The 25121-nt window shown below is 54.8% G+C and overlaps 1 protein-coding gene across 1 annotated transcript in view; it reads right to left on the bottom strand.

The window, feature by feature from the left end:
* FABP3 (fatty acid binding protein 3) overlaps positions 1-16153 on the bottom strand; it is a 28733-nt gene extending 12580 nt beyond the window's left edge. Inside the window, exons 1-2 of the mRNA XM_039511909.1 lie at positions 15913-16153; positions 9053-9225 (exon numbers count right to left, since the gene is read on the bottom strand). Coding sequence (XP_039367843.1) covers positions 9053-9225; positions 15913-15985 — 246 coding nt within the window. The 5' untranslated portion in view covers positions 15986-16153. The remainder of the gene's footprint in view (positions 1-9052; positions 9226-15912) is intronic.
* Between the last annotated feature and the right edge of the window lie 8968 nt (positions 16154-25121).

Raw genomic sequence — 25121 nt, 5'->3', positions numbered from 1 at the left:
ATTACGTTACAAAATTCAGCAGCCTCACTAGAAGCTGATGCTGCATCACTGACCACCAAGTTCAATGAATGAGAACTGCATGGGACAAAAAAAGCTCAAAGGTTTAACTCTGTGTCTGCACTCCTCTGTTCTTTCCTCTCATATTGGCACCATTATTGTAGCCCTGCCCTCTCATGTCAGCTATCGCAATTCCTGTATCTTCCAGCTTTTTAAGAAGCACATTTGTCATACCAGCTCCTGTAGTATCATCAATGTCAATAAATTCTAGAAAAGGCTCTCTGACAGTCACCATTGCGGGCAGGGCTGGCTCTAGGCACCAGCAAAACAAGCAGGTGCTTGGGGCTGCACATTTCCAGGGGGCGGCATTTGGGCCATCCTTTTTTTTTTTTTTTAATACTCACTTCCTCCCCTCTCACAACCCTGCAGAAGCGGAGCCACGGAGCAGCTGGGGATCCAGCATGGAAGCTGAGAACCCATGGGACCCTGGGAGCTGTAGTTCCTTGCCTAGCTCCCTGCCTATAGAGCCAGCCCTGGAGCAGGGAAAGAACTACATTTCCCAGCAATCCCTTGGCAGCTATCAACAGGAAAGGGAGGGGGAGGGAGTGAGGTAGTTGAGCCATACTGCAGCTTGCTGTGAGTTGAAAGGGGTGGCACTGTGAATGGGGAACAAGTGTGCCCAAGGAGTAGAAGGCTTTGCCCCAGATATCCCCTTCAGAAGACTTCCCCAGGCTGCATTAGGGATACTGGTGTGACCTCACCTTGCAGCCTACAAAGAAGGAATTGGGGGGGACAGTGCCCCTCTCTATCTGAAGACTAGCAAGGAAGGTAAGTGGATCCCACTAGAATTTAAAATGAAAAGTAAGGGAGGGGAGGCTCTGTTAGGGGACTTCGGCAGCTTTAGATACAGTACCAGCCACGTAGGAGGATTTCCACTTCTGAGCCATGGAAGCAGAAATTGACTTTTCCTTTCCAGATGTAGCTAATATTCAGAAAGGGAATCTAGCACCTGCCTTCCAGATTTGAACACCTCAGCATTCAGGAGTGCTCAATCTCAGTTTGGGCAGCTGTTACTTCATTTCTCCCAAATCAAATATACTGATCCAGTGTAACTTGCTGTAGAAAAAGTAGGATAAGAAATGAAGAAGCAAGAAATGCTTCCCAGTGGTTATTAGGACTGGAATTGCTATTTTCAACAGTCATTGTCTTTTTTTTTTTAAGTTTTATTTGTTTAAGAGGAAGACAGTGATATTGCATTGGCAAATTCCCCATAGAAAGAAAGAGTGGAACAAAAGAATAATAAAGGCACCTCAACTTTTCCTCATTTATGGAGGACAGTCTTATAATATGCATCCAGATCTCCTCCAATCACACAAGCTGAAAATTGTTCCACTTTACTGCAGTTCTGTAGCCACATGCGAACCAATCCTCTCTGTGTTTTGTGCACATCCAAAATTCCTGCTGAATGACCTGGCCTGGGAGCGTTACCAGTGACCCAGGGTTGGGACAGCAGGAGGGTGCAGATTGTGGGGGAGAGCCCAGGGCTGGGGTGGCAGGAGAGTGCGGGTGGAGGGGAAAGGAAGGAGCCCAGCGCTGGGGCGGCAGGGGGTGCAGGGGGAAGCCCAGAGCTGTGGTGGGGGACAGCCAAAAATTCTTTTGCTTGGGGCGGCAAAAAACCTAGAGCCGGCCGTGATTGCAGGGACATTTTCACTAGGTTCTGTTGTTGTTACAAAACGTACCGTTAAAGTCATTTGTTCCATATGGCTGATGTCAGGTGTGCAGTCCAGAATAACAGAGTAATATCTTGCTGACTTCAGATCTGCCAAAATCTTCTGTTTGACTTTTGTTTCCGGTAACTGTCTGACCTCATTTTGAATTGTTTTTCCAAGGTAGTGGTGTGTGTACATTTCTTGGGTGGTGACTCTTCTTTAGATGCTCCTGGAGTACAGCATCAAACTCAGCCATCAGCTCCACAATTTTAAGGAAGTGTCCATTGTTTGGCACATAGAGCTGATCTGAAGTGCCATGCAGTGCTAGGTTTTGGGTAGCAAGCATTCTCACAATGGCAATGAGCCTTTTCAGAACATTTTGCCAGTAGAGACTCTGATGCAATCTTCTCTTGATGCTCATCATCTATGGTGGCCTTTAACCTTAGTCTCATCTCAAGCTCTTTCCACCTATGGAATGCTCTCTGGTGATTTGCTGCCTTCTCATGGCATGCCAGATTTCTAGCCAGATTCTTCCAGTCCTTTGTTCCTGTAGAACCCAATGTGGCTGGAACATTAGACTGGAAGAGTTTGCAACAAAAACAGTGTGCAGCATTCTGGGGTTTTGAGTACATAAGCCATGGCCTCTCCACTTTGTCACCAATGGAGATTTCACACCAGTAATGTGTTGGATGGAAACTTCTGTTTTCATTGTGTTTGGGGAACATGAACTTTTTCACTTGCTGTGGCCCATACAGTACAAGGAAGTCCCTCAGGCTACTGCTCAAGTGGATCCACAGTCCTGGATCATCTTGACTTAAGGAACTAAACTCAGCACCAGCTGTTTCTTGCACCTCCACCACACTCTCTCTGATCTACACTTTTCTTCAGGAATGTGCGTGGTTGCATCCACTTGAGATGGAGATATGGATGCTGCAGTAGCTGCCAGGTCACCTGCACTCTGACTGACTGGAAAAATCAGGCATCTGCTCACCACTCCCATCCTCACTGGGGCCGGAAGAATCACCGTGAACATGTGTGTCTCTGTATCTCAGGAGAGCTCCTTCCTGCTTAGATAGAAAAGCTTCCTTTGCGTTCTTTCTTTTTCTGAATGCTGCCCCAGAGGGGTGTTTTCTTCTTTCACTCATGACTCCTGTTCTGTGCCAGCTAGAGTGGCTCTCAACACCCAATTGAAGGGGACAAATAAGCAGGCTGGTAGCCGGGCCTGAGTGAGGGAAGATATCAGCCTCTTAAGGGTCTAACTGGCTCCTACTACTTCAGTTGACTGCCTGTTCTCCTCAAGTGGGTTCAGGGAAGCAGCAGGAAACAGGAAGCTCCCTGAAAAGCTGGTGTGAATCAGTCCAGGCTCTTGGGGGTGCTGGAGAGGTACATAAGAGGCTCCTCCTCCTCTCTTTCCCTGCAGCTCCTGCTGCTTTCTGTTATTCCCTCTCACCTTTTCTCCTGCCTGCCTGTTGTGTCTCTTGTGCCCTCCTTCCTCCAGCACAGCACTCCACCATCTCTGTGCATCTAGAGCAGGGAGAATACATATGCACCAGCAGCAAACACCATTTTCTACACTCTGGCTCCTAGTGGCACCCCTCCTCCCAGTCTGGCACCTGAGGCCTCAGTTCGCCTCATGGTAAGGCCAGCCCTGCCCAAGAGTCACGTAATCACTCCTCCTTCACCTGGAGAACTCCCTTGCAAAACTCCTCTGCTAACTGCTCCTGTTTGCTAGCTCCTCTGGCCACTTAGGAGTGGGCTTTTTAGAGCCCTGGTCTTCCTGAGTAGCCCCGCCCCTTGGTCAAGGGTTGGTGGGTGCTCACCACCAAGCCACACAGCTTTGGGCCGAGATCAGTACAGCTCTGCAGCGGCTGCCTCGGGCGGGAGGTTATTGTGCTGCCGTCCTGCTCTTCCTGCTATTCTTTACCCTCTGGCCAGCTGCCCAAGGGCACCTGAAGGGCACGTGCGCAGCCTACAAAGAACAGTCCTGAGCAGTTCACGCCTGCTTGCTCCATATGGGAAGCCAAGGTGAGTTTAGTGTAGATTTCATCAGACCTCGTCACCCTGTATGTTTTTCTGAAGCTCTCCAGTGCCATCACGAGATGCTCTTACTCAGGCTGCCCAGGGTGAGTCGACCACCCACCTCCACGCCACCCACACACAATAGAATCAGCTGAACATTTTGGCTAGTGAATATAGGCCCAGGATCTTACAGAGCCCCATAGCAATGTATTTTCCTGTTGTTTTACTGCAAGTTATAACCTGCTGTAACCGGGAGTCATGCATGGCCATGCATGTGTATGGATAGGACCTACATTTATTCTCCACCCTGCCACTGACCTTCAACACCTCTTACTGTCACGTCCCTGCTCTGTGCCTCAGTTTCCCCATATGCAAAAAGGAGGTGTGTGGGCGGGGGGAGGCATTGATACTTGCCCAACTTTGTGATGTGGTAGAAAGTGTCTTATGTAAAGTGCTAAGTATCTTTAGCTATTTACATAGATTTTCCAGCTTGTACCATAGATTATGGGACTCTCTCAAACACTCCCCTTAACATGCAATTTCCTTGAAGGGAGCCGTTCCTTATTCCTATCCGGGGCTCCAGGCTCTGTTCTCTGCCCCGGCTTGTTGTGGGGGTCGTGGGCAAAGCCCGTCACTTCTCTGCAACGCCTTCCCTGGCTGTGAAGGGGATTAAACGCAGTCCTGGGCCCACATCTAGAGGGGGACATGCTCACTCGCCACCAAGCCAGGCTCCTGTGCAGCGCCGCAGCTCGGGGAGGGATGCGTTACGGAAGGTGAAATCGGTTCAGCCACTGGAGGTTGGGGAGCAGGAGACACCCCAACAACCCCTCCCCCCTCTAGCCTTTGTATTGGTGGGTGGTGAGACTGCTGCACTAAGCGCTGTCCCTGCAAGGCCGGAGCCTCGGGGTGGGGGGCCCGCTGTGAATCAGTGGCATGGCGAGGGCAGGCGAATGGGGCGGCCCCAGGTTTTGGGTGGGCGGGCAATGACGGGCTGTGGGAGGGAGGGGGCCAGAAAGGAGGGGGGCCCGCCTCCCCCAGCCCCTCCAACCCGAAGCTGAGGCTGCTCGGGGCACATAGGCTGCGGGGCATTCTCCTGGGGCTCGAGCTTTGCCCACCCCTGCCGACCCCGCCTCGGCGTCTGTCTGCATCCCGCTCCTGTCGGCGCCACACGCTGGCCCCAGACCCACCCCCCGGCTGGGACGACTCGCCCCCTCCCAGGTGGGGGTGTCAGGGCCGCCCAGAGGATTCAGGGGGCCTGGGGCAAAGCAATTTCGGGGGCCTCTTCCATTAAAAAAAAGTAGCAATACTATAGAATACTCTATTCTCGTGGGGGCCCCTGCAGGGTCCAGGGGCCTGGGGCAAATTGCCCCACTTGCCCCCCCGGGCAGCCCTGGGGAGTGTGCCTTGTGGGGGCGGGTCTGGGCAGGGCTAGCGCTGGGGCCAGAGACCAGGGCAGCAGCACACAGTGCTGGCAGGAGAGGGACATGGCCGGCGGGACGGACACCAAGCTGGGGTCGGCAGTCCCAGCCTGTGGGTTTGAGTCAGGGGCGGCTCTAGCTTTTTTGACGCCCCAAGCACGGCAGGCAGGCTGCCTTCGGCGGCTTGCCTGCGGGAGGTCCCCGGTCCCGGAGATTCGCCGGCACGCCTGCGGGAGGTCCCCGGTCCCGGAGATTCGGCAGCACGCCTGCAGGAGGTCCCTGGTCCTGGAGATTCGGCGGCTTGCCTGCGGGAGGTCCCCGGTCCCGCAGCTTCGGCGTACCCACCGCTGAATTGCCGCCGAATCTGCGGGACCAGCGGACCTCCTGCAGGCGTGCCTCCCTCACAGCGACCAGCAGGGCACCCCCAGCGGCTTGTCGCCCCAGGCACACACTTGGCGCGCTGGGGTCTGGAGCCGGCCCTGGTTCCAGCCCCGATTTGGGTGGGCCTGAAGGCTAAGTGGGTGGGCCGCAGCCCACTCAGGCCCACCCGTGGCTACACCCCTGCTGTGAATATGACAGAGCCACGGTGGGTGTGTGACCGATTGTCATGCTTAGCTTTGCCATTCGGACTCTGGCGCGCCAAGGGGCAGGTCTTGGCGTTTAGCTGGGCGGCGGGTGTGAGTAAAAGGGCAGTCCTGGTGCGCTAGTGGCAGAGGCGCTACGTAGGGACGGGCAGAAAGCACCAGGGGGCGCCAGTGGAGACCGTTCAAAAATAACATCTGCTACATCCCTCATTAGGGCTCAGTGTGATTGTCCTGGGCCTGGCCACTCCCTCTTTGGGGGGCTGGAACAATTTGTATAGTGGGGGTGCTGAGAGCCATTGAACCAAACTGTAAACCCTGAATAGGATGGAAACCACTTCAAACCGGGGGGCGCTGCCGCACCTCTGGGGGCTGACCCCATTCCTTTCTGTCTTCCTTCCTTACCAGCACTGCAATGCTGCAGGAAGTGTCAGTGCAGCTGCCTGGGTCTCCCCACGTCCCCCGCCCAGCACTCTCACGGGGGGAGCCCCATCTCGCTCTGAGAAATTAAGCAAGGAAGGTTATATGCACAGAGGCTGAAATTGGCTCCTGCATCAAGGGCCAGCCTGAGGCCTGTACCCCGAGGGAATGACTGCATCGCTCCAGCAGGGGGCAGACTTTGGGTATGGACCCGCCCCCCACGTACGCACACGCACCCACCCAGAGTGGGCCCGGATCCTTTTAGATACTAAATAACATTGACGAGAGAGAAATCGGTTTAACAACAAACAGCCCACGCGGAAGCCCCAGCGCGCTGGGCATCTCAGCCCTTTGACAAGCCCCAAGGCAGGCTGGGGTTTATTTTTGTAACACAGCAACCTTGACGATGTCCTCATCGTGAAATGAAAGGGCACAAACTGTCCTGTTTGAGTTCTTTGAAGTGTATTTAATGGCGCCTGGGGGCCTCATGCCTGTGCCAGCTTCCTGTCCGTGCAGCCAGATCTCACTTTGCTCCAGGGAGGGGAGCATTCTTTGCTAACAGTAACCTGAAGAGGTGGAAATCCAGAGCGTGCTCCCTTTTGTGGGGGCCACTGATGAATAGAGAGGCTAGAAAAGGCAGGTTTCCTCCCCTCAAAAAGGGTTTTTCCTGCTTGTGGGGTTCCCCCTCCCCCCCGTTATGTATATCCCAACTTGCCGTCCCTGTTTCTTTGGCGGACTCCTGGAAGAGGGGAGATCAGGAGCGGGATCGTTCGGCGTAGAGGGGTGGGAGTGTTTGAATCTTTCCCAAAGAGAGGTTCTCGCTTCACTGTTTACCAGGCGCTGGATTAAGCGGGGGCTACCCAAACCAGCGTTTTTAAACAGCCCATCAAAGCGCCAGTCCCTCCCCCATTGACCAAGCTCCATTCTTCAGACCCCCGGTGGCAGAACCCCAGCAGTTCTCCACAGTCACTGGCGGAAAACAGCGGCTGCAAAGCTATATTTCTAATGTTAAAAAAAAAAAAAAAATGCAACAAATGTTTCTGGAAAGCCCCTTCCAGGCATTCCTGGTGTGCCATAAAAAAACAAAAAGGGGGATGCAAACCTCCATACTTTTACCCTGGGGAAAGTGAGGGCTGGATGTGGCTGGGTGTGTTTATCTTGCACAACTTCCCTTCACATTACAAGCTTCCAGTGCACCTGGCAGCCAGGCGTGGATAACTTCCCCTTGATTTTATCTCACAAAGGATCTGATTTTGCAACTCTGAGCTCCCGGGGGCAGCTCTTCCGCAGCATCCCACTGAAGCCAACGAGGAAAGGACCTGAGTGCAGGGCCCCACGCGAGGAGGATCTCAGAAGCTCCAGGAGAGGGCAGGGCTTTTCAGCAGGGGAGGGGAGAGGACAGGACCTACGCCCAGCAGCCCAGGCTTCAATTAACAAGCTCAGTAGGGGACACAGCAGCCCACTGTCACCGGGGTGGTGTTCGCAGGAGGTGGGGTGACGACCCTGCAGCAGACCGAGGTTTTCCCACAACAAACTCTTGGGTACTTTCTGGTTGCTCCGCTAAGCAGGGCTGTTCACTCTGTCCTCTCTGGTGAGGCAGTGTCCAGGGATGCTAGGGCTCTCGGGCAGGTAGGGAGACCCCCCCCCCCCCCGCCCCGCTCAGATTGGGGTGGAGTTTTCCCAAGGGACTCTGGCAGCTGCAGTAAAGGTGCCTATCTGAACGCTCACCTTAGTCACTGGACTGGAGGGAATTAATCCAGCCTCGGCTGCTGTCCCTTCTCTGATCCTTGGGGCACGCGGAGGTTCCTGGCTCAGCCACTTGTTGCTGTCCAGGTTTGAAACGTCTACTCTGCCCTCCCTCTCTCTGATTCAAAAGCCCTTCTGGTTTGCACTGGCTGTTTATGGCTCTGAGCCGCTGTCTCCACCCCACCGCCCCCCCGGAGCAAGGGGCCACGGGCACAGAGCTTGGGTACAAATCTCCTGGTTGACAGGACAGTTATTACAAAACAGTGTCACTTTCCCCGGGGCTTTGCACAGCACAGATAAGACACGTCCCCTGAGCTGGAGAGTTTCAGGCTCAGTGAGACAGCACAGGCAAGGCAGAGAGTGTAGGTGAGAAGGATGGCCCGGAGAGGCAGACTGAAGGGTGTAGGTGCTACGATACCACATATCTAGATTGCAGAGGGTGCCAGGTGGCCAAGGACCCTGGGCCTTGGCCCATTGTAGAGATCAGGCCGACTGCAAAGTTGGATCTAGATCTGTGTTTAGATTCTAAATACACCCGAGAGTGTGGGGATGTTTGGCTCAGGCCCATCTCTAGTAATATCTATTCCCCCTTGGCCATTTGGAAACCCATGTATTTGATTCACAGCCCTGCATTACATCTGCTATGCTGGGGGCAGGACACAGATCTAAATTAGGGCTTGTCTACATGGGGACACTCAGAAAAGTTAATCTGAATTAGTTTGGTGGTTCAGTTAACTGCATGAACTCTGAATAAGAGTGCTCCCACAGGGGATTAAAGTTACCTTAATTCACTTCCAAAGTGAATGCTGGATAAGAGCATCCACACTGGGATTTAATGTGTTTTCTCTAATCCACTTTAAATTCACACCTTTAATTCAGATTAATTTTCCTGAGTGGCCCAGTCATTCTTCAGCGGCAATTCAGTGATCGGTCCTTCCCTCCGAGAGGGGGTGAGGGACCCGCCGCTGAATTGCCACCGAAGACCCGGACGTGCCGCCCCTTTCCATTGGCCGCCCAAGCACCTGCTTCCTTCGCTGGTGCCTGGAGCTGGCCCTGGGCCCAGTGTAAACTAGCCCTTGGCTGTCTAGCAGCAGCCCCATCTGGTGGCTAGGGCTGCCCTGTGTGTGTCCTGTTTGTCCTCGGTGCCAACTGTTCCTCCTACCTTGACATGTCTGTCATCGGCCGTCGTCTCATCGAACTCCTCCCCCAGTTTGAAGCTGATCTCTGTGCTCTTGAAGGTGCTCTGGGTCTTCACGATGATCTTGTCGCCCTCCTGCTCGATGACGCAGGTGGGCTTGGTCAGGTTTGCTATCTGCCTCATGGCAAAGCCCACGCCTGTGGGACAAACAAGAGCGGACAGCACTGAGGGGGAGCTGCAGGCTACCTGCGCGGAGCGGCGGAACAGATCCTCAGCTGCCGTGAACGGACTCCAATGGAGCCACGTCATTTGACACCAGCCTCAGATTTGGCCCGAGATCTTCCTTGTGCAGCTCCAAGCAGGGCCGCTCCCTCCAGCACGTCACTGCCCAGCTCACCCTTGCTGCCTCTCCCCACAGCTCCCGACGAGAGATCACCGACCAATGGGAGCTCACAAGACACATCAGGCCTGATTCTGCCCTCGCCCCCACCCATCGATGCCAAGGGGTGACTCCCCACGCACTCCTGGGGAACTATTATCTCCTTTCTATTTCTTGTGAGACACAAGAGCCACAGGGAACAGGTTCACACTAGGCACTTGCACTTGGCCTTCTGCATGGGTCACCCCTTGGCACGGGCAAGTGTGCGACGACACACCCGTGATCATTTCCGACTCCCTACAACCAAGAGCTTGGGAGCCTGGCCTCCAGCATCTCAGTAGCTGTAAGTCCCCTTCCCAAATGGTCTCTCCCCTCAGCTGTGCTGACTCACAACTGATAAATAACATCCGTTGCTCTCCAGGAAGCACTGGGCAATTTCCTGAGCGTTGGTGCCTCTTGTCTTCAGTTATCTCAGTTGGGCGCTTGGTTCCGTGGTTGCCTCTCCCATCACAGTTCTCGAGGGACGTTCCCCCCAGCTAACGGAGGGAGAACTTGGCCCACTGCCCACAAATCACTGCCAGCGAGCAGCTGACCGGAGCCCGGAGAGGGGCCGTGCTCTGAAATGTATCAGCGTTTGTGCTGGGCTCCCTGCATAGCCCGAATCCCAGAGTCAGTATTTTACAACCCTCCGGACATTGGTAAGAATGGGAGACGCCCTTGGGGCTTGGTCTTTGGCAGCTGTTCAGTGGCCCAGCTCCACTTCCTTTCCACCCACTGGGAGCTGGTCCTCAGCCCTCAGCAGCATGGCAGGCTCCCTAGCCCTCATCTGGCCGTCTGCAGCAACGGATTTGTGGTTACAGATGTGCCCAGAGGAATGTGAGCAGCTGCCGTGGCCTGGCAGTGGGTAGGGGAGCGGAGAGCAGCGGGGATATAGGGCAGGCGCCGAGGAGGGGGCAGTGAGGAAAGAGACAGAGGGTTTCCCACACTAAGCAAACTGTGTCTGTGTGATTCCAAGGTGCACCCATCTCCCCGCACAGCTGCAGCTCGGTGTGTCTGTGGGACCCACGCTGCAGGCCTTTTGTCTGGAGAGCGCCTTTACGGAAGGTCTGTCGTACGGAAAGCTGGGCTCAGGTTCAGTCAGGGACAAAAGTCCCCCCACCCGTGCTCAAGTGCTTTGCTGAATCAGGGCTGCTGTGCTGAGCACTAACCCTTCCCCAGCATCCACATGCGCTGCTGCGTTCGCACCTGCAAGCTCCCAGCTGCTGTCTCTGGGACACCCCTGCCCACCCGCTGATTTTCTTGGGACTGCAAAGGTGCAAGAGGACAGATTTTGGCCCAGTGTCCACTATCTCCGCCCTCGTCTATGTGGCAGCTGCACTGTTCCCAAGCATGCGCCAGACTCATTTCAATGCAGACTCAGTGCAGTTCAGCAGGATCATGTGGAAGGCCCCTATGGCTGAGGCACCAGGGCTGATGTTTAGCACAACACCTGGGAGGTGATTACAGGGCTGAGCGCTTGCTGCTGGGAGCCACGGTGTCAAGGGCAAGCAGCAAGTGATCCCGCGATAGGCCAGCGGTTAGCAAATGTTGGCTCAGCTGGGGGGACCACCTGAGCAAACGTGCACTTATTAACGCACAACAGGGCTTGGCTTCATGTGACTCAGTGCCTGGTTTCCTCCCTTCGGGACATGTAGCAGTCACTGCTGCAGGGACAGGAGCAGCTGGGCCACAATCCTCACCGTGAAACCACCACCGGTTAGGGACGGTCTAATCTGCACCCTCTCTGCTCAGGGCTGAGCTGTGTGGGGCAGGGACCACATCACCAGGGCCGGCTCCAGGCACCAGCTAAAGAAGCAGGTGCTTGGGGTGGCCAATACCAAGGGGCGGCACTCCGGCTGCTATTGGGGCGGCACATCTGGGTCTTTGGTGGCACGTCTGGGTCTTCGGCAGCGGGTCCCTCAGTCCCTCTCGGAGCAAAGGACCTGCCGCCGAATAGTGGAGCGGCGCGATTGCGTTGCTGCGGCTTTTTTTTTTTCCCCTGCTTGGGGCGGCGGAAAACCTGGAGCTGCCCTGCATGTGACAGCTGGGGAATGTGAGAAGCCTGGGCCAAGAATGACTCATGTAACATGCATCCAGTGAAGTGGGTATTCACCCACGAAAGCTCATGCTCCCAAACATCTGTTAGTCTATAAGGTGCCACGAGACTCTTTGCTGCTCGTGTAACACTGACACTCCTGGGAAGGTTGGCAGCAGCAGGGATCAAACCTGGGAGCCTGGTTCCTAATGCATCAGCCTCTACTGCCCGAGCTACAAGACCTGCTCTCCTCGGCCGGCGCAGGCCTAGCCACTGCTGGAGGGGACAGAGCTTCGCAGCAAGTGGGCCTGTGTAGTGAGGCGGAGTGGCCTCCCACTGAGGTAGAGGGGAAGGAGTCTGTGACGTTCTCTACCTTGTGGGACCACCCTGCACCCCCATGTATGTTCATCCTTATAATATGATGGTGTGGGATCCAATGCAAAGTTTGTCATGTCAGGTGCCTTTGGAAGGCTCATGACGCACTGAGCATTGTTGTTATAGTGATGTTACAGGTTGTAATTTCATGGATATAGTTATGAGGCTGAGAATGTCTCCTCATGGCTTAAAACAAGCCCAGACAAAAACCGTCCAAGAGCACAGGGGCAGTTCACACCTCATCAGGCATGTACGGGACAAACCCAGCCCAGCCTCACAGGAACAAAGGACGCTGGCCTAGGCAGCAACAAAGGATCTGTTGGACTCTCAAGTGAATCACCCCCCTTCCTTTGGTCAGTTTGAAACTGCAATGAGGTAATGGTCACCTGACTCTGAAGGGGGGGAGGGGGGAAGCCACAAGGGACGAAAGAACATGAAAAAAGTGAGAGTCATTTTCCATGCTCTTCCCCTCTCTTCCACCTCCATCTACAGACACCACCACCAAGCGACTGAAGCGCTGATCAAAGGGGAGAGCCTGGCTGAAGGGCAACCAGCCAGCCTGTGGTGAGAAGCATCTAAGTTTGTAAGGGCACTGAAAGTGTTAAGATCAGCTTAGAATGTGTTTTGCTTTTATTTCATTTGACCCCTGACTTGTTGTGCTTTGACTTACAATCACTTAAAATCGATCTTTGTAGTTAATTCATTTGTTTGTTTATTCTACCTGAAGCAGTGTGTTTGGTTTGAAGCATGTCAGAAATTCCCCTTGGGATAACAAGCCTGGTGCATATCAATTTCTTTGTTAAATTGACAAACTCATATAAGCTTGCAGCATCCAGCAGGCATAACTGGACACTACAAGATGGAGGTTCCTAGGGTTGTGTCTGGGACCGGAGATATTGACTAGTGTCATTCGGTTGCACAATCCAAGGAGCAGCTTACATGCCAGAGGCTGTGCGTGAACAGCCCAGGAGTGGGGGTTCTCACAGCGGAGCAGGGTATGTGTGGCTCCCAGAGTCAAGGATTGGAGTGATCTAGCAGATCACGGTCCAGATAACACCAGGGGAACGTCTCAGAGTCACTCTGTGATCCCGGTGACTGCAGCCAGGCCGGGCTCATCCCTCCTGCCAGAAGCTAAGGGGCAAGACAGAAAGTATAAAAGGCAATGCCTCTAACTCAGTTGAGTCTGAGCCAGGGAATGGAGCAGATGTCTCCAAGCCACTGCAGATCCCCGGAGCTGAACCCACGCTGTGCCATGCCCTGCCCTGCTCCTGGAGGAGACCGAACCAGGTGAAGAGCTGCCAGGACTGCCACTCGCCATATACCCCAATGAGATGGGAGATGACCCCAAGCCACAGGTACGCTATAGTGGGAGAATAGGAAGTAGCCCAGGGACATCAGACAGTAGTTTGGTTTCTGTTGTTGCCTGAACCCCGGGCAGTGTGTTTTGGGCAGATCCCCATTGGTCAAGTGGCAGAACACTCCACCACTGGGCTGGGACCAGCTTGGGTAGGGTGAGCCCGGGTCCCCCTACCCCCTGCTGCCAACCTCCCCCTGGGGTGGCAGCCTCCTCACCTTAGGACAAGAGGCCTGCATTGTCTGCCGTCTGCCAGACTGTATTGCTCTGCCCACCTAAGGGCCTGAGCCTGAAGCCTGCTTGCTTGCTCTGTCCTGCCTAAAGGCTACGGCTTTAATCCCTGATAGGGAGTGGCACCCCAGAGTCATAGTGAGGTGGAGTGGCTTCCCACTGAGCCAGAGGGCAAGGGACCACCGCCAACCCACGGCAGCATGGTTTTCACTAGTGATTTGGGGGGCCCATGCTGAGACACCTGAAAGGTTGCTGAGCACCTGTCCTCTGCAAACCCTCTCCTTTAAGGTGTGCCCAGGTGGGCACCCAGAATCACTAGGCCCTTCTGCAAAATCTTCACCCACGTTTGTCTGGCTTCCCCCAGTAGCAGCCCAAAGTTGGCTCTGCACTGAGTGTCAGCTTGGCCTCTGCTCCCAGGAAGCCAAAACCCTCCCAAAATAATCGAAGACCAGAGCTGGCCCGGAATAATCAGACTGGGGTGAAAGTGGGTGACTTCTCCCTGTGCGCGTGTACGTGCATGTATGCATGGGAAGACATACAAAACGTTTCATTCATTTATTCCAGGCCATTTTGCACCCCTGATATTTCAGTGTCACAGTCGGGGGGGGGGGGGACCATGGACCCCACCCAACCCGCACGACTGGAAAATGTCCCCACCATGTTTATTCAATGGCAACAGCTTCTAGGAGCCAAATTCAAGGGAGCAGCCATTTTACACAGCAGACCCCACAATCTGCTAGGGAGAAGGCTGGAGCAGCCACTCGCCATCCCGGACAGATCTCTTCCCTCGGGGGAGCTAAGGCAGGCTGGCCAGGGCAGGGGTCCCCCGAGGAGTCAGGCAGCCCCTCTCGGATGCTTTGCAGATGCTAGAGACTGCAGTGCCCCAGCAGTCAGTCACATGCAAAGCAGCCGCCCCAGCAGAACACTGCCCAGCCCAGGCGAGTTGGAAGCGGCTGGGGTGTCCAGTGCAACAGTGCAAACCCCTTTCCTCCGATGCCGCAAGGAGGAGACCGGGGGGTCTGATCCTGCCCTCAGTTCTGCCCATGCAGCTTCACTGTGATTCTGCTGGACATGTAGCTAGCGCCCCCCGGTGGCAGCACAGAGCGCTTGCTGCTGGGCCCAGCTGACTTGCCCGAGCCTTGCAGGTTTCTGGGTGGCCTACGCCCAGCGATGACTCCAAATGCTGCCTGGCACCGAGCAGTTGGCGCACGGCAGAGAGGAGAGGCACTGAGTGAAGCCAAGCTCCCATTGCCAGAGCAATGACAAGGCAGAGGGGAGGACGGATCTTGCATCAGACACAAAGGGCCACTAACACCCTCCTCCCTGCTCCTGCAGAGGGGATTGCATGGGTGTGGCTGATGCCTGCGAGCTCAGTGATGCTGGCGCAGCAAGTCGCTGTGGCTGAGAGCGATGAGCCTGGCCAGCCGCCATGCCTTGCTTGGCCATCTGCAACTCAGGCTTCCCCTTTGTGTCTGATTGTAGAAATATCCACACCGGGCTTGGCTGGGCTCCGTTACACTGACCTTGCTGGCCAGCTCCTGCATTTAGACCTTCCCCCACACCCATCCAGCTGTCAGCCCTGCAGAACACCCTCCTGCCGGGCCCAGCTGCTCCCAGAGAAATCAGGTGACAGAGCGATTAACCCTGCCACTTCCATGCCCCCATCAAGGTCGGAAAGGGGCGTGTGTGTGTGTGTGTGTGTGTGTGTGTGTGTGTGTGTGTGTCTCTCTCTCTCTGTATGTGTGTGTGTGTGTCTGTGTCTATGTATGTGTGTATATGTATATCTGTGTGCCTGTGTCTGCGTGTGTGTGTATCTCTCTGTATCTGTGTGTGTGTGTGTGTGTGTGCATTTTAAATACAGCACAGCAGCCTGTTTGCCTTTGATTTTAGGTTTAAAAACTGCTATTTAAAAAACAAAAGAAAAACCATTCTGCCCACTAAGTAACACTGCCTGCCAATAACACTTGTCCCATATTTTCCATTTCCAAATAGGGTGACCACATGCCCCATTTTTAAAGGGACAATCCCATTTTTGGGGGACTTTTTCTTATATAGGCACCTATTACCCCCCACCCCCTGTCCCGTTTTTTCACAGTTGCTATCTGGTCGCCCTATTCAAACAGGAGCATTTGCCCCAGCCCTACGTGTACTGGAAATTCAGTGTAAAATAGACAGAGAAGACAAGACATCATTGTTTAAAACGTTACCCCAAATACCCCCTTCCGACTGAGACCACTGCCCAGGGGACACTTGCCTGCATACAATGCACAGAATTTAGCTCAGCAATGGGAATGCAGCCAATACTGGGATTTCACTGTCTGTTATTTGCCTTTTTTCCTGGCCAGTCTGCAGCTCTCCTTGTATCTCCAGGGCAAAGAATAATCTCCTAGCCATCATTCTCCCTTTTAAATAAAGGCTTGTCCACTGCACCTCCCAGATCCCAGCCCCCTTTCATGCTGCCAATCACTCACCAATCGCTTTCATGTATTCATCAAAATTATTGCTGTCCACCAGCTTCCAGGTGCCTGCGAAAGCTTCCGCCATGCTGAGCCCTGTGACCGTGCAAGCTGCCGTATGGCACTGAGGAGAGGAGAGGAGAGAGGAGACTGCTCTCTAATCTAGGCACATTCTGCCTCTTTAAATAACTGTTCTAATCACATGATTGGCGAGTGAGTGAGCGAGCGGCTACAGAAATATTTCCCCAGCCTACCAGAGAAACTGTCAAACTGGAACAGCTCGCTGGGCTGGGAGGGGGCAGAGCTCTTCCAGCCTCACTCTGTGTCAGTAACACTCCAGCTCGGCATGGATTGGGCTCTTCTTGCAACACACCATCTGCATCCTGCCCCCATCTCCTGTGTGCGCCGCTCCCTACGGCTCAGATGAGAGCCCAGTGAAATCTCTGACATGACCTGACCTCTGCAGAGTGACACCCCAGTGTACAGATGTGAGTCAGGAATCAGAGCCCTTGGCTTTTCTCCTAGTACCTGGCTGGATCTTCTGGGGGTTTTTCAGAGCCCTGGGTTAGGCAGCGATGTACGAATGATTATTTGTATTGTAGCTGTGCTCAGATTGTGCCCAGCGGAGATCAGGGTCCCGCTGTTGGAGGGCGGGGTGTGAACACGCACGGAGAGCCACCCCCTGCCCCGAGGAGCTCACAGTCCAATAGACAAGACATGAAGGAAAAGCCAGTATAATTATGCCCATGTTACAGATGGGAAAGTGAGGCTCAGACAGGGGAGGTGTCTTGCCCTAGGTCACATAGTGAGTGGCAGAGCTCAGAGCAGAATTCTGATCCCCTGATTTCCACCTGAGCAGAGCCCACTGCCCCTCTGAAGCAGGGGGTATTTGGCAGACAGTCCCCCAGGGCCAGCTAGTCAGGGGAGTTCCCACTCTCCCCCGTCGGACCTCAGGGCACGTGGTATAAATCCACTTCTTCCCGCTTCTCTTGCTGGGCTAAGCTCTGCCCCCGCTCACACCCACCTGCTTAGCTCAGGGGTCTCGCTCTTTAGCTGTAACACGGCACTGCCCATCTCTGGCCCCGGTCACCCAAGGCATCAGTGCCATGGATCCGCACTCACTAGTGCAGCCGCGGCCCCAGGGGTCACGGTGTGGGGCTGGCCGCCTCTCCGAGTGCAGCCCTCAGGCATCAGGCCTCAGGCTCTTACCTCCCGGGGGCTGGCATCCTCCGATCGTCCCGCTCTCGGAGCGGGTGCTGGGCTCCAGTCCCCCGCGCATAGGCTGCAGCAGGATGCCTGGTCTGTCAGGGGTTTGTGACCCATGTGGGGACAGTGACCCCGCAAAGCTTCATCTGAACAGGAGCCGAGCAGGAGAGAAGGCGTTTAGACCACCCAACGGCCAGCAGGCCTGTCTGCTTTGCCCAGGGTCTGACATCCCAAAGTGGAGACCTGGACAGGCTCAGCTTCCTGAGGGCGGCCCTAAACTCCGGGGATGGGGTCAGTTTCTGCTCCTCCTTGTGAGAGTGTCTAACCCCCGCCCCTCCCCATAGGTTTTTGATCCTCCCACCCCCAGGACTTTGAATCCAGCCCAGCAGGGGCACGTAGCCCAGTGTTCGGAGGGAACTGGTCTGCATTGGCTTGTCTGGGGAGAAGGGCAATCAGGAGTCGCCTCCCCTGCCTGGGTGCACTTCCTGCTCGTCAATTAACTCAGTCCATGAAACAGCGCAGCAGCCTGGTCATCGGCTCTCGGCAGTTCCAGACGCAGCACTGTAGCGTTACTCTCACTCTGTAGATAGGTAAAGTGAGTCACAGAGAATTGTCTCTCCTCCCTCTCCCCCTCCCCCGAGATGCACAGCCGTGGCAGGAAAAGAATTCAGGTGTCCAGATCTCATCTCTGTAAACCTGGGTGTAATGCAGACGCTAATAGTCCATAGCATTCACATGGTGGTTTTCTTCCATACACCTCAAAGATCGTTGCAGCTGGGGAAACTGAGGCACAGAGCAAGGCAGGCCCCGATCCTCAAAGACATTTAGGCACCTAAATGCCTTTGAGGATCGGGGCCAAAGTGGCTTCCCCAAGGCCATGGAGTGAGTCGGTGGCAGGTCCTGGCTGCGGGCTTCGTTTTGCACCTGAAGTTGCAGCAGCAGCATACCAGCAAGGCTGGCCCCTGGGCCCGAGGGGAGCAGGCGTGTACATGTGCAGGAGATGCCTTGAGAGCCAGCACGCCCCCATTGGGGCTCAGGGGACCCCGCCTATGACTGGCAACACTGTGGTCCCGTGTGGAGTTTGAGCCTGATCTGCCCCCTGCTCCCAAGAGCAGCAAGCTGAAGCTGGCTGGGACGTCTCCAGGGTGGTCCTCTGCTGGGATTATAATTCTGGCCAGGCTTCAGCCCTTGTGTTTCTCGCTGGGGGGGTAGGAAGATGAGAGCTTTGTTCTCATTTCCCAACAAACTCCTTCTCCCCACCCTGGGGAGGAACAGAGCTCCGCAGCAGCTTGGCCTGGGACTCTGCGAGTGCGGTTCTGTCGCTCGGGGTAAGGAGCTGTGCGTCTCGCTAGCAGGGGAGCTATCAGCCCATGGCTTCATCTCATGGTGACCGAGGCTCTGTGCCGCTCTCCCCCTGCCCCCGGGGGAATGCACCCTGAAAAGGCTAGCAGGCCTGGCTGCTGCATGGTATAAAGAGTGTGTGTAGCCTGATGCAGGGGCTTGTAGCTTTTAGGAGCTCCACCGAGTGCTTGCAGAGGGAAAACAGGGGAGGCACAGTCCCAGCTTTGCCCCCACCCTCCTTGCACCCTTTGTGTAAGGTAGCCACGTCTGTGACCAGCAGCAGCCACCTTCTCCTCCTGCCCTGAGCCACAGACTCTATGGCCAGGGTTGAAATCCTGGCCTTCAGTTTGTACAGCACCTAGCACAATGGCATTCTGGTCTCTGACTAGGGATCCTAGCCTCTGTGGGAATAGAAATAGTAAATGACTATCATACCGACATCCATGGCGAAACTCCCATTGCCGTAACCAGGGCCTGACTTTCGCCCCACAGACTTTGCTCTGTGGATCTTGTTCACCTCTGGACTTTACGAAGAGCATGTGGGTAATTTTTCAAGAACATTTTACAGGCCCTGAAGCAAACATTCGCTGTGTGTCTTTCTTCAAAGCACTTCAACAACCCTTAACATTTTTGTAGCACTTTTCATGTTCAAAGCATCACCCGGATATTAACGAATGAATCCTTGCAACAGCCCGGCCAGGGAGGCTGGTGAGCTGAGCTAGGCACGTTTACTATGACATTTTTCAGTGAAAAAAATGCAGCGACAGTGACACTGAAGCAGTTCATGACAGTGTGTTGGTTTCACTGGATTGTTTTGGGTGGAGAAACCTTACCAAATCCACTGAAATAAATTGAGGTGTTTCAATTGTTTGGTTCCAAATGACTTTTCATTTCACAATGGCCTTTCATTTTATTTTTAAAAAATAAATCAAAGCCATCTGAAAATGGTGAAAAGTGAAATAAAACATCGATTTTGTCCAAACAAAATATTTAATTAAGAAAAAAAAGTTTATACTTTTAAATTCACCAAAAAAATTGACAATTTTCATTTTGCTTTGATACCAGGTTTTCTGTTTTGTTTCAGATTTGCCCATGAACCAAAAAAAATAAAAATCAGTGATTTGTGACACAGAGGCCCATTGGTTCCAACAGGCAAAGGATTCACTGTTCTTTATAAGCAACTCCTGTCTCAGACCTGAGAAACTCACTACTCCTAAGGGCTGATTTACATGGACGAATTCTTGCATTGACCACACTTTCCCTTCACTGAACACATATATCACTTGACAAATGTCACTTGTTTCCTTTTCCAAAGTGTTTGTAGACAGCACATGATTTTTCTGAATCTGTTTCTTACAGGGAGTGATTTGCCAGCTAATCTCAGTAGCTCTCTCTTGTTCTGTATTTCAGGTTCTTAGTACCCGAGATCTGCAATCAGAACAGCTTTGCTTAGTTTGGATGGGATGCAAAGATCTCATAGAAGGTCTGTGTTCCTGTTCCCTATTGTCAGTATCAGGTTTCCGGTGCAAACACTCATGTTTACAAGTGGCAAATATTGCTTTCTGTCAGTGTGCTCCAAATATTTACTTAGCGTGTGCTGATTCGGTTACGCTCCTGCCACCAAACACATCTCTGGTACATTCTTCCAGAGCGAGCGCAAACGGGGCATGAAAATTGGCCCTGCCAATTTCTTCCACTGTTTGTGTGTGTGTGTGTGTGGGGGGGGGGGGTTGTTTTGTTTTGATTTTTTTTTTTGCAGTTCTATTTAGACCCTTAGCTTCAGCTCTGCATTCTCTCCACTGCCCTGTATTATAGTGATAACCCCCAGTGGATAGGACTTGCTTTGTCACAGACTTCCTCTGTGATCTTAGATGAGTTACTTGGGCCCAGATCCTCCAAGGTATTTAGGGTTCTAACTTCCGCTGAAGTCTGTAGAATTTAGGAACCTAAATACTTGTGAGGGTCTCAGGTTCCTGTCTGTGCTAGGAGAATAATAGCACTGCCCTTCTCCACAGGGGTGTGGTGCATCCCATTTCCTAGACAGACACTGCTCCACCTGCCAGGCCAACACCCTGGGGGCATTGCAGGGTAGAGCTGCCTTGCAGCTGTTGCTGCTAAAGACTCTGCATTAATTTAATTAGCTGAGATCCAGGGGGAATGCCTGTGTTGTGACGCTAGTTTTTGGTCTGGAGAGACCTCTGTTGTTCATATTTAAATTGTCTCTGCCAGAGGCCCTGTTTTGGAGCCATGGCTGCTTGCTGATGGTCCCAAGGGATTAATAGAATCATAGAATATCAGAGTTGGAAGGGACCTCAGGAGGTCATCTAGTCCAACCCCCTGCTCAAAGCAGGACCAATCCCCAGATGGATTTTTGCCCCAATCCCTAAATGGCCCCCTCAAGGATTGAGCTCAAAACCCTGGGTTTAGCAGGCCAATGCTAAACCACTGAGCTATCCCTCCCCCCATGATTGGTTCACGCGGGTGCTACAATGGCCTCCTGTTGTGGGTGACTGAGGCCCAGAGGGCAGGGGCCTGCTCTCCCTTATGCTGGGAGTAACTACCTTGCCAGGAGTGGAGTTATTCTGGGTCTGCACCACCGTGACAGAGATCAGAACCTCACCCAGAGAGACTACCCGGTCTATGGCCACCGAATCCGGGCCATGGAAAGAAAGGGGGCTCTAGCTGGTTAGGTGCTGAACTGGGTCTCAGGAGAATTGGGTTCAAATCCTGGTTCTGCCACAGACTCCCTGGGTGCCCTTGGCCGAGTCACGTAGTCTGTGCTGTGCCTCAGATCCCCGTCTGTGAAATGAGGGTGATACTTCCCACCTCACAGCGGTGCATGGCTAAAATCCCTTTGGGACTGTGAGGTGCCGTGGGCCCCGTATGACATAGGACTGAGCAGTCCTGATCGCTAGCAAACGCATGTTCTGCAGCAGTCGCCTTACTCCTAGTCTGTGCCTTGGAAAGTCGAGCTCTGTGAATTGGGGCAAGGAAGAGGGGCCTTCAACCAGAGTCTCTCCCATGCGTGGCCTGACCCAGGGCTGTTCGTTAGTGGCCACAGCTGCACTGGGCTGACCTGATGGGCTTAGGTAGCAGCTGTCAAGTGCTTGCTCCCGGCCACTGTGGGATGGAGCTGCTGGTACCTGTAGCAGCCAGGTGGTCGCAGGGCAGCCCCTATCGATTCCTGCAGAGCCCATTGTGATCCTAAGAGAACCCCAGTGCCAGAAGGCAGGGGGCTCACTCTATCAGGCAGGGAGTTTCCACTGGCCTGACCTGTTCAGTGCACCCCAATTCACGTGTGTCATGATCTGTGTTGAATGGGTGTCATGTGACGTATTCCTGGAAAACCAATAACACCGTGATCGTTAATATTCCTGCACGGTGCATGTACGGTAAACACCAAGGACTGAGCAAATGGGAAGGAAATATGGGACCAGGACAGGGCTGGGGAGTGGGGAACCAGGTGTTTCCAGACAAAGGCCAGAGACAATTGGCAATCACAGTCAAGTGGCCAGTCATTGGCCTCTCAGCTGCTGCAGGGACAGAGCAGTTTCCATTGTAGAAAACACCAGCGGGGAAGAAACCCGCATGGAACCATCTCCATCAGGCTTCCTGGCACCTTTCCTTACAGCGGGGACATTGGCCTTTGAGGAGACATTTCCACGGTCCACTGGACTATACAAGACAGGGGTAAAGAACCCCATGTGATCTCTCACCTAAGATTACAAAGGAACCGAGCAGTTCGGACTCTGTGGGAGATCCTGACCGAGGGCTGATCAGCCGTATTGCTGGAGGGACGTGTGGTAAGACGCTTATCTGGAACCAAGTCTGTGGTTTTGTTAAGTCTTAGTCAGTGGAAAACGTTTTTCACTTTTATTTGTTGGCAACCGTTTCTGTCTTTATTCCTGATCCCTGAACGCACGTCAGACCTCTCTCTTTTTGATTAAATACACCAGTTTTACTTCTATTCTAAATCATCCCAGTGTTTGCTATGAAATGTTTATTAGCTCCAGTCAAAGCAACAAGCTGTGTGCTTATGTCTCTTTAAAGGCACAATGGGCCTTTATTACTCCTCTGAATGTTCCAGGACAGGGCTGGACATTTCCGGGCAGACGGTTTGGGGGAAATGCAGGACTGGGGGGGTGTTTGGGTCCCCTGGCTGGTGGTAACCGAGGCTGGTGAAGACCAGAGGCTGGCTGAGGGGTAACAGCTGCTGAACCAGGACACTCAGGGCATGCTTCTCCACTGCCTGGGAGTGTCCAGACGGGGAGCTCCGGCAGCAGGGCATTTTAAGGCTCTCAGGGTTATAGGACAAGCTGTGACACAACCTCTCACTGGCCTGGACTGCACCCGCAAAATGTGAGCACCATGCTCTCCAGTTACCCCAGGACACTGACTTCCTTTCTGGAACTGGTAGGCCATGGGAATGGGGTACAGAGAGACCTTATTCCCTGCCCCATTTTGTCTGGCTGCTGATTCTGCACCCCACACTCCTTGTCAGAGGGCTTGGCTACACTTACAAATTTGCAGCGCTGCAGCAGGGTGTGAAAACACACCCTCTCCAGCGCTGCAAATTGCGGCGCTGCAAAGCGCCAGTGTGGTCAAAGCCCCAGTGCTGGGAGCGCGGCTCCCAGCGCTGTCCGTTATTCCCCACAGGGAGGTGGAGTACTGACAGCGCTGGGAGAGTTTTCTCCCAGCGCTGGTGCTTTGACTACACTTAGCGCTTCAAAGCGCTGCCGCGGCAGCGCTACCGCGGCAGCGCTTTGAAGTGCTAAGTGTAGCCACAGCCAGAGCCCAAGACACCACCTTATCTGCACCAGGCTCTTGGGCGGGGAGATCTGGATAGAACTTCTTTCAGAGATCGTGTCACTGCGGGATCCACTCCCTTCCTCCAGAGATCAAGTGCTCTGCAGTACTCTCCCCCTCCGGCCAGCCTGGCTCTCCTATCTGGCAAGACACGCCATGGACACTGATAACATATCAGCCACGGAATTCAACAATCGCGTCACAGATGGGGAAACTGAGGCATCAAAGCAAAGTGACTTGCTACATGTCACTCAATAAGCCAGTGGGGAATCTGGAAATAGAGCCCAGGAGTCCTGACTGCCTGTCCCATGCTCTACCCACCCTTCCACATAGCCTATTACCTGCTGGGTCGGCCCCCAGGCTGTTGTGGTAATGTGATGTGACCTCTAGACAATTGCTCTGTGCACAAAAGCACAACCCAGAGGTTCCCAAGTGTCCGGAAGCCAGGCCTGGGCCGGAGGAGGGGTTTGCTGCGAGGGACGTGGGAATTCTGAACCGAAAGGGGAGCTGTTGGTGATGGAGGGTGGGCAGAAGGTTGGAGGGGGCGCTGGAGCCTATGGGTCAGGGCTGCCCTGGGCACTCAGCTCCCGGGGGCAGAGCCAGGTCCCCAGAGGCAGGGAGACTCCATCTGAGGGAGCAGCAGGACGGCTCCTTGGCCATCAGCGGGGTGGGGGGGCCCTGAACAGAGGATACTGGAAAAGCAGGAAGGAGCTGCTGTGTGTGGCCCCTGAAGGTCTCAGCCATGCCCCTCGCGGGTCAGCGAACAAGGCACTGACGGACCGAGGTAGGGAGGGACCTAGGTAGGGTGGCAAGGAGCTCACAGGCCCTGGGGAGGGATGGCTCCCTGCTGGGGAGGTCTCCGCTCACAGGCCCTGGCGGGGGGCAGGACGGTTCCCTGCTGGGGAGGTCTCTGCTCACAGGCCCTGGCGGGGGGCAGGACGGTTCCCTGCTGGGGAGGTCTCTGCTCACAGACCCTGGCGGGGGGCAGGACGGTTCTCTGCTGGGGAGGTCTCTGCTCACAGGCCCTGGCGGGGGGCAGGACGGTTCTCTGCTGGGGAGGTCTCTGCTCACAGACCCTGGCGGGGGGCAGGACGGTTCTCTGCTGGGGAGGTCTCTGCTCACAGACCCTGGCGGGGGGCAGGGCGGTTCCCTGCTGGGGAGGTCTCTGCTCACAGACCCTGGGGGGGGGGGCAGGACGGTTCTCTGCTGGGGAGGTCTCTGCTCACAGACCCTGGTGGGGGACAGGACGGTTCCGTGCTGGGGAGGTCTCTGCTCACAGGCCCTGGCGGGGGGCAGGACGGTTCCCTGCTGGGGAGGTCTCCGCTCACAGGCTCTGGCGGGGGGCAGGACGGTTCCCTGCTGGGGAGGTCTCTGCTCACAGACCCTGGTGGGGGACAGGACGGTTCCCTGCTGGGGAGGTCTCTGCTCACAGACCCAGGGGCGGGGCAGGACGGTTCTCTGCTGGGGAGGTCTCTGCTCACAGGCCCTGGCGGGGGGCAGGACGTTTCCCCGCTGGGGAGGTCTCTGCTCACAGGCCCTGGCGGGGGGCAGGACGGTTCCCCGCTGGGGAGGTCTCTGCTCACAGGCCCTGGCGGGGGGCAGGACGGTTCCCCGCTGGGGAGGTCTCTGCTCACAGGCCCTGGCGGGGCGCAGGACGGTTCTCTGCTGGGGAGGTCTCTGCTCACAGACCCTGGGGGGGGGGGCAGGACGGTTCTCTGCTGGGGAGGTCTCTGCTCACAGGCCCTGGCGGGGGGCAGGACGGTTCCCCGCTGGGGAGGTCTCTGCTCACAGGCCCTGGCGGGGGGCAGGACGGTTCTCTGCTGGGGAGGTCTCTGCTCACAGACCCTGGGGGGGGGCAGGACGGTTCTCTG

The sequence above is a fragment of the Mauremys reevesii genome, linkage group 23 (assembly GCF_016161935.1).
Source record: "Mauremys reevesii isolate NIE-2019 linkage group 23, ASM1616193v1, whole genome shotgun sequence".
Taxonomy (NCBI): Eukaryota; Metazoa; Chordata; order Testudines; family Geoemydidae; genus Mauremys; species Mauremys reevesii.
This window is presented reverse-complemented; position numbering and strand designations above follow the sequence as displayed.